The sequence below is a fragment of the Lissotriton helveticus genome, chromosome 4_1 (assembly GCF_964261635.1).
Source record: "Lissotriton helveticus chromosome 4_1, aLisHel1.1, whole genome shotgun sequence".
Classification (NCBI taxonomy): domain Eukaryota; kingdom Metazoa; phylum Chordata; class Amphibia; order Caudata; family Salamandridae; genus Lissotriton; species Lissotriton helveticus.
This window is the reverse complement of record NC_136063.1, coordinates 1,267,871,089-1,267,880,800: the sequence shown is the minus strand read 5'-3', so window position 1 is coordinate 1,267,880,800 and position 9,712 is coordinate 1,267,871,089. Positions and strand designations below refer to the sequence as shown.

General features: G+C 44.6%; 1 protein-coding gene across 1 annotated transcript in view; it reads left to right on the top strand.

The window, feature by feature from the left end:
* Positions 1-284: 284 nt before the first annotated feature.
* TSHZ1 (teashirt zinc finger homeobox 1) overlaps positions 285-9,712 on the top strand; it is a 111,917-nt gene continuing 102,489 nt past the window's right edge. Inside the window, exon 1 of the mRNA XM_078687823.1 lies at positions 285-1,341. Coding sequence (XP_078543949.1) covers positions 1,257-1,341 — 85 coding nt within the window. The 5' untranslated portion in view covers positions 285-1,256. The remainder of the gene's footprint in view (positions 1,342-9,712) is intronic.

The following is a 9,712-nucleotide window of genomic DNA, read 5'->3' as shown; positions in this document are numbered from 1 at the left end:
AAGCACACACACGGCACATGCAAGGGAATTGCATGAACAAAAAAAACCGGTGCCTGTGCCTTAGAAGTACAATCCTGTATGAAGACCTCTTCCCTGGCACATTATTTAGCCCTGACAAGGAAAGAGAGAGGGGAGAGAAAGAAATGAAAACAAAGCAATTAAAAAGATTGACAGGCACGGGGGTTTGTGTGAGACCTATTTGTAATTGTCAGGGTGACGTTGTTAGGGGAGGAGGCGTGAGCAGGAAAAGCAGCTCGATGTGTCTGTCTATCAGTTGAGGCTGTCTGAAAGCCCTGGGATCTCTCGGCGTGTGCTATATTTCACCGAAAGCTGCGAGAGAGGAGAGAAGTGCATCCCTACCTCTCCCAGGAGTTTGTTTCAAGAAACAAACAGTGGACAGGTTCATCCTCGGGCGAGAGACGCTTTCTTCTCCACGCAGGCGTGGCTTTTTATTTTTGATCTTTACGCTCCTCGCCGGTTTATTTATTTTTTCCGTGTCGTTTTTTTTGTCACGATCTAGCAAGGTGGACAGACCGAAAGAAAAGACCCCGAAGACCAGATAGAGCTGCGTGCAGCGTCTGAAGACGTCGCAGGCTCGGATGGGGGACGAAGGGGAAGCAGAAGTGGCTGTGCCCAGCAGACTGTTTGATCTGTGACTGGGAGGCGGAGGAGGAGTGACTGACATTAACCATCCGGTGTGTGTGTGTCTCCTCACTCCCTCTCTCTCTCTTTTTTTTATTTGCATTCTTGCTGCCAGGCTGAGTGAAGGGAGGAGGAAGAAGGCTCGGATCGACCTCGTTTTTTTTGCAACGTGGAAAAAGAAGGGAAAACAACACACAAAACAGAGGGAAAAAAAGGCTCCGGTGTGTGCAGCACTGAGGTGGAAAGTTGCAGCATTGCGAGGACTCTTTTGATCTCCGGGAGAGACTTGGGAGTGAAGCACCTCGTCAGCAGTCAGGGGAGAGGGATCGAGGGGGAGGAAGAGGAGCACAGGGGGTTTGAAGAGAAGGGGCATGGATCCGGACTGTCGCTGACACCATTAGCCTCCGTCCCCACTGCCAGCGGCGTGTGGCATCAGCAGCAGCGGCGGCGGGAACTTACGATGAGGGGCGCCCGCCCGTGCCCACCGCCTCGAAGCCTCGGAGGCGCAGCGGCGGCCGGACACTGAGCCCCCCCCAGCACCTCACCCGCTGAGCCCGCCCGGGAGACTCCAAGGACCCCCTTTCTCGTGTTTATAACGCCCCCCGCCGTCCTGCATGAAAAGACCAGGGATCGAAGAGGTGCTGAGGAAACTCTCCAGGATGCCGCGGAGGAAGCAGCAGGCGCCCCGGCGCTCCGCAGGTACGGTGCCAGCCCCCCCAAGCCGCCCCCCGCGTGCCGCCTCCCAACTTAACCCGGCGCTGCGATAAACACGTACCGAGGGCCCCCCTCGGTCCCCGCACCTCATGCCAGCCCCCCACGTGTGCGCCTGTGCCGCCCTGAACCCCTTCCCACACCCCTTTCCCTCCCCTTCCTTCCCGACCCGGAATCAGTCGCCCGCAGCCGGTGCCAGCCTCAGAAAGTTCAGACGAGGGGCACAGGCGGGGCTGGAGCCGGGCGCCTCACGCGAGGCTTGCTGCTTCCTTTTGTGATGAAAAGGCAGGCACTTTCACCTAAAAAGGGGCAGTTTTGGTTTAAAATACTTCCGCTGTTATAAAAACGGAGAACACTGAAAAGTGCTTTTTAAAAAAAAAAACTAAAAAAAAACTTGGCTATGTTGAAAGAGACGGGGTGGCATTTTTCCTCTCTGGATATTTTATTTACTTTATGTGCTTCTACCGATATATCTCATTCCCCTGAATGCTGCTTCAGGCCGAGTCACACCACATGCACAGCCTAATGTAAATACAGGAGCATTCAGGGGCACACGTGTCCTACTCCCCTCATCGTAAAACATTTTTGCACAGGTAATAATCACGAAAAGACATTGCCTAGGTAGATGCACCAAGTCTTAGGAAATGTGCATCGGTTAGGGGGTTGTTGCACCCTGGGTGGAAGTGTTCCCTCATCTCTCCAGGGAGCTTGTTGTACTATGTTTTTATACTCGCAAGTGCTCAGCTTAGGCTCCTCTCTGTGTGTTATTTTTGTTGTTTATGTTTGTTTTGAGGCAGACAGCTCAGGTTCACTGGTGAACTCTTGAACCCGGAACTAAGTGTCTCCTTCGGCTTCACCAGACGTTCAGCATCTCTTATTTGCAAAGTGTGTTTGGGTGCGTGTGAACAACTTAACAGGAGTTTAGGGCTCGCATGTTTGTGGCCTGTCTACCTTCCAGTTTTACATTTTTTGTCTAGACGCGGCCCTCGGCCCTTCAGAATGGCAGGAACTGCCCTGGGATATCTCTACCCTTGCATTTGGGAAGCTTTTTCTTTCCACCAGTTTTTGTGGGAGCGAAAAAGAGAAAGGGATACGTTTAAGGAGTGTATCTTTTGCCCCCAAGTGACAGGTATTTTGAGCATCACTGGGCGTTCTATATTTTAGAGCTACGTGGGTGAGGAAATCTAACCAGGGTATGGGGCACACGTGTTTTTCCCGTGTCACTGCCAGTGGAAATTCCTCTCAATTCCCAATTCATTGCGTTTAGCCCGGATAATCGACACACACATGTATTGCAATTTAGGCACAGGGATGCCCATGGCGGTGATCCGCACAATCAGATACATTTTATACCTGATAATTATAAATATTAACCTAAACCTTTGGAGACCGGTGAATAAGTAGTGACGTTAGAAACCAGTCCCAAGAGGCAACTGGAGTTTCCTCGAGGGAGAACAGGCCTTGGCACAAGCTCGTGGGGTGAATCCTTGAACATGGAGCCGCCGAACACGATGCCCTCATACCACGGGGCCGGGCGGGGGGGGGACATCTATCTAACCAGAGGGATTCGAAGGTTATTGTGTTTGTGGCCTGGCACCTGACCTATAAGATCCTAAAAGGCTCGGGTCAGCCTGTTCGGTTTACAGATGGCAATTGGAAAAAAAGCGTTCCCGGAGTAGAGATTGCTTGTCAGGTTGAAAGGTACTTAGTGGCTACCTTTTGATCCTGTACAAATGGAGGTGGGGCGCAGTGCAGCCTTCATCTCGGGGGCCATAAAAGTTCAACCTCCACCGCCTTGTGTCTAGGGAGGAAGGAGGGGGAAACCTGGTAGGAGCTGGTTCTCCTTATTTTCTGTTTTATTAGAGGATTGCCATCTTTGATTTGATGGCTGATTGATCGCCTGTCATCTGGGCAGCCTTTGATCTATTCATTCCTGATAAACATCAATAAATCACTCACCATGGAAACACACACGCTCCTGACAGCCCCAGCCACCAGCAGGACAACTTTTTTTTCTGCTCTCCTATTTTCTTGTCCTCTGTTTTAATTCCCCCTCTGAAGTTTTGCAGCTGCAGCGTCCCCCGGCACACCTACTAAGCCGTGTGTTTTTTGTCTGCATGCGAGATCGTTAACCGGCCAGCTGCAGAGTTTGTTAAATATCCGACTAGTGCCGCCTTAAATACACCTAACTTGCTTTCCATTGAAGCGGAGGCCATGCTCCTGCCCACGTTGAGCAGACAGCAGGGCCATCGGCAAAGGTCAATAATGTTAAAAAATATTAATACCAGTCTTTAGGCATGCTGTTTTGTAACCCTCAATCCTGCCTGCTCCGAAGATTGTGTACCTGCCTGCACAGCGCGTTATGTGCGGCGCTAATAACAGCCTACGTGCAGGCATACATTTCCACAAGCCGGTCAGCTGTAGCTAACCGAATGTCCCTTTGGAGCTGGGATGCTAGTCTGCGCCGGGGAGGAGGAGGCGCCTTTGATGTCGGGGATTATCTACACAGGAAGTGAAACAGAAGACAGAATATTTAATTCTGGCCAGGCTTTGCAAGGCTGCTTTGCACAAGCACAGAGTGGGAGGAACTTGTGTTTTTTTTCTTTTTCATTCTGGAGCATATGGCACGGTTTTTGAGGGCAAACATACAAACATGGTGTCTAAGCTTCTTAGATTTTCGGTTGTGAGGCAAAACAAAAGAACGTGCTCTATCCCAATAAAAGGGTCATTTAGACCCGGAAGCTAACATATGTTGGTCAAATCCATAGATTGTTTGCGTTGATCCAATGAAAGGTTTAATCGTCTCAGCAGAATCCACCTACAGGGACAAATTGCAAGGGCGTACATCTTAACAGGTTCCCTATAAGTTTTTTACGCACAACGCTAACCCATGGCTCCCCTTTATAGGACAAATGCAAGGGAAATCAGGGACTGCAACTTGAAATGCTACCATTTTTTTTTCTAAATGAAAGGTTTGAAAGTTGACAAGGGCATGATGGTGGATGGGTAATCCATCGTGGCAGCTCTTACATAAAAACAAGCCGTCAAGGCGACTTTTTTTTGCAATATTGATTTAATTGTCCATCTTTTGACAGGCACATATATCATTGGCTTTAATGGTCAATCAAAAGTTGGCAGGCTCAGTGTTTCCATTCTTTCCTCCACACGACATTTGGCATACTTAATCAAAAAGGCTCCATCCAAAGTGATGGGCCTGAGGAGTTGATGACTGAGTCATCCGCTAGCACAGGAACTCGACCGAAGGAGGGAGGGGGGAGTGTGAAAAGTGGAGCCAAATATAGATTCTTGTGGCGGGGAATGAAATCAGCAGATGTGTCCGGTTGGGGTGGGGGGGGTGGGTGTTCCATATTATTGATGCAATTGTTCAACTATTGATACTTCGCTGTAAACTGGATGTGGGCTCCTAAGACTTAATCACACCGCTTAGTAGATAGAGGCAGTCTAGCTTGTATAGCAGCGGGGAGAAGCATTCGATAAATTGGATCCTCGTTCATAGGCCTTCAGAGCCAGTACAGAATTGGGGTAGAGTTACATATGTCTTATCTTCTTGAAAGTAGACAAGCAACATCATATCAACAGCATGTAGGTTCACAGTTGCATGTGTTTTTTTTTAATTCCCATTTTTCCTGCTGGCAGAAGTGGTGCAAATGCTGGAGCCGAAATGGGCAAAGGAGCGGGTCATTTTGTTGGGTTGTGGTACGATAACCCACATTTCAGCGTGCCACTGAAATATGGGTGAGGGGAAAAATGATCAGTTTTTAGAGAGCCCTTTTTTGATAAGGAACGCGCTTTGAGGTCCTCACAATTTTAAGAGTTATGGAAATGTAGCATCTGGAGATTAAATCATTATTCAGGTTCATATCCTTTGATCATAATGCTAAACCAGGCTTAATATCAAGGTCTAAATTACTGCTACGTCTGCAGTTTAGCCAGTGGGCTACATCCAAGTAAGCCCGTGTATTCAAAGCGTAGCACTGTTAGGTAATTTTGTGCCGAGTACAACATTATTGCCTCGTACTGGACTATCAGTTTATCCGAATATTTCAGTCATAACTGATGGATTTTTCCTCTCAGTATTTTAGTGCAAAAGAATTGATTGTTGGGTAGGCAGGGAGTTGTGGGAAGATGGTGGCTGACAGACATGAAGTAGCAATACCTCAAAGTGATTGGATGGGAAGGGCAACTTATCTACATGAATCCATCTTTGGACACATGTAACAAAATCAGAAAGGGCTTCCTCGTGATGAAGCGGCATGGTAATTAAAAAAAAAAATGTAAGGTTGTTTAGCCAGCTTCATTAGCAGGCTCCTAATTATCTGTAAACCTGATGGATTTGTGACAGGCTTAACAATTAATGCCGACAAGTACAGAGAGGTGTCAACTTTGCAGCCAGCTTGATGTAATCAAGTGGATATTATACCGTCCCCACAGCTTGTAGTGCAGTATTAACTCAATTCGCTGGTGCAGGTGACAAATGGACTTTGCTACCTGACTAATCATGTCAGAGAGACAATGCCTCTTAATGACCTCGGTAATCCTTGCTTTTAAAGCATGCAATAAACCTAACAGAAAACCTAACCACTCAGCAGTTCTTTTTCTCCTTATCCAGCATCAAGATTAAGAAGCGAGCTGAGCTGTTACACTGGAGATGTTAATAAATGGGGACATGAAACCTCAGTCCACATTTAGTAAAAATACCCCATAGGGGACAAAAAAAAAGTTGTTTGAAACTATTCTATTAATTTCCCAGAACCGAAATGCATTTTTATATACATATGACATGACCACTTACTGAATTGGAGAAATGCTAAATACTGACTCCAAGGACGCAAACCTGCCAAAAAGTAGTCACAGCATGTGACCGCAAATGGTACGTCAAAGACAGTGTAGCATCTTTGGTTTAATTGCCTCTATTGACAGTTGTAATCTGGAAAATTGAGTTGGGAATATTGTGATACCTTATTATCGGAGCCAAAGTATAGAGAACTAAAAATTTCAAAACGTCCTTGTATGTAGGGAAGAATACGTTTACAGTTCTTTATTCTGCATCTACGTACATTGAAGATATAGATATTGTCAAGGTTACATTTTTATGGGGTTAGGTGTAGAAAGTCTATACATATTTACCTGTCAATATTTTTGTCCTGAATATCTGGGCTACAATATTAAGGTATAAAGATAGTCTGTACTCGATATCTCAGATCCACACCTCTCTCGACAGACCTATGCAAGCACCAATATAAATGCATTATCGTTCTACTTCGACAAGAAAAACGGCCATCTCTAGTGCTGCCAGCCATGCATTTATAATTTGACATTCTCCTTGGAAATTCAGCAAAAAAGTACAGATAAAATTTTATGATCGCCGAAAGTAGTTTGGTTTTCGAAAGAGGAAGAAAAAAAGATGTTTGATTAAAGCAGATAAATCAACAACAAAAAATCTGAGTTTTTTAAGTGGGTTTAAGAGTGGTTGAAGAAGAAGCGGACTGTATGTGTGAGTGTGCAACAGCAACTTTATGATAGAGTGTCGTCACCAAAGCAGTGACTATTGAAGTGTGTAACAGAATAAACCAGTGAGGAACACCTAGAAATTGATTGTTTAAGCGAAGGAAAGAATAGGTGGTAGAGGACACTAGATGAGTTAATGTCTACTGGAGCAACAGAATACACCACTAAGTGGTAGCAATAAGCGACTATTGAGAAAAACAGAAGAATAAGCTGTTGAGAGTTATCAAATTTGTGAATGTCAAAGAAAGACAGTGAAGAAACAGTCGAGTCTACCAAATAAATGGCGAACAGAATGACAGGATCAAACAGCGAATGGTGAAGAGGGCAATAGAATAAACCGTTGAACAATATCAAATAAGAGACTATGGGCACGATCTGCGTAATAAATGTGGAGGTTCACCAAAGCAGTGAACATCAAAGAAAGTGCTAGAGATGAGTGAATATTTAATCATGAGTGACTACAGTGTGCAAACAGTGGCTAAAATGAGTGAGTTGAGTAATGGTAGAGAGAGCAAGCATGTAAATGAGCACTTGAAAAGATATAAATATTGATCATGCATGCAGTGCACACCACAAACCAAATTTCTTCTTGGATTTTGGATTATGGCAACATTATCACATAACTTATTGATACTTGTTTTGTTGCTCATAGATGGACAAGTGGCCCAGTGATCCCTGACGGGAATTCACCCAGCGAATTAAGGGCTACCCAGAGGTCTCAGTAGCAGATCTATGCACACAATGTTTTTTTTTTGTGCAAAACTTTGAGTTGATGGTGTGCTGGAAGCACGCTTGAGCCTCTGTATCAATGGAGTGCCTGTGTTACCAGGCACATCGTTTGATGGTGAAATCTTGTACAGAGCCTAACTTTCCTTCTGTGATATATTTTTGCCCGGTCCAATGCGTGCTCACAAGAAACTTGTACCTTAAAAACGTGCAGTTTCTGTATTAACGATTATCTTGGCGGTACAGCCATAACCGCTGGCCTTTAACCCCACGCGCACAAGTTGTAATCCCAGTGGGAGGGTACATAGTATGTATTTACATGTTTTACTTTGGTAGTATTTTCCCAGTTATCTAAAACTGCACTGTGCTGATTAAGTGAGCCCTGTGTGGTCGGGAGGGAATTGTGGGCCCACCGACTGCGTTGCTTTAACATTTTAGGTTATTTGTTATAAAATGTATTAAAAAATGAGCTTTGATTTGGATGGTGGGAAGATAAACAAGTGAAATGCTATTACATATCAATAAAAGAAGCAGTGCTTTTAAAAAATCTAAATTGTAGTCACGTCTCTTAAAAAATAAACATTTCCATTTCTTAAGCATAGCTGTTAGCAAACAGTGAATAGTTTTCTTTCATTGCTGATTATGGTAATAGAATGATAATGTATTGGAAACACAGCCACGCAGTTGTTACCAGCACTTAAAAAAATATTTTTTTATGTCATAAAACTGAAAGGAGGCACTAGCGTTTTTTTTTTTATCTCTGAGGTTTGTTTGATACAGTTAAATAATATGTTGCACCGGTTTGAACCTTTTTAGACCACTGAAAGCTCAAGTGGGCTTTCATTGGTTTAATACAGCAGTTCAGCTTTCAGTGCACTGCGATGCTTATTCGTATTCTAAGTAAATGCATGGGTTCCACATTACTGTAATTAGGCTGCATTTGTATGTTTTAAATTCTAAGAATATGCATATCATTTAATTTGGAAAAAAATTATACCAATAGTGTTAGAATTCAAATAGCTTTTTGACTCCATGTGGCAAATAGGGTGGGGAGGGGGGGGGGGGTGTCCTGTAATTTTTGAAGAAGGTATTTTAACAGCATGCTGAAAATACACAGCTAGATTAAGAAATAACTCGCTTGAAAGGCCATTGTCTTTAACTGCGTTTGAACTTCTAAGAACAGATGGGTGCTTCGGATAGGTGGGGTGGTGGGCTTGGGGGCCACCCAGTGGATTCATAAATCACAACATGAAAGTGAAAGCCCTGTGTCCAGAAATGCCTGGCCGTTATGGCCATTAGACCTGTTAGCTGAAGTGGGCAGGAGGCAAAGGGTTAATTAACCAAGGGGCAGTCGCCTGTGTGGTGCAAATTGATATAATCGGTGTGCCTCACTCCATCGTAGGCGTGTGGATGGATGGATGGAAAAATTCTCCTTTTCCGCATGAGGGCCGGTTGCGGTCGTTCTCGCTGCAGAGTTGGGTTAGGTTTGTCCAGTTGTATCAGAGGTTTCTAGAAATGATCACATGCAAAGTCACCTTTCAGTTATTGTGCCCACATGTATTTGAAGCAAAACAGTTTTTAAAAATCTAATAATAAAGGAGATCCAGCCTTCCTGGGTGAATTTTCTGCTATGGCCTCTCCAAATGTGCTGCCCTCTTTCGGTGTTAATATAAGATGGCGGAGCAAGTGTCAGCTTGGATTTGGGTGAGGACCTCTCTCTCTCTCTCCCTCTCTATCTCTATCTCTCTCTCTACCTCTCTCTCTCTCTCTCTCTCTCTCTCTCTCTCTCTCTCTCTCTCTCTCTCTCTCTCTCTCTCTCTATCTCTATCTCTCTTTTTCTTCCCCTCTCTTCTCTTCTCCTCTCTCTTTTTCTCTTTAGTACATCGCATTTTTTTTCTTTAGGCCTGTAGTCTATTTGTTATTGGAAAAGAGAATGCTTCTATGCTACATAAGGGATTTCAAACATGTATATTCATGTTTTATTTGAGAATTCATTCTTAAACGTGTTTTCCTGTTTTGTACTCCTGTATAACGCTGTCGATAGGACACTGAAAACACATTTCTTTCCGAATTTATTATAAGAAAGCGTGCATGTTTCTGTGCT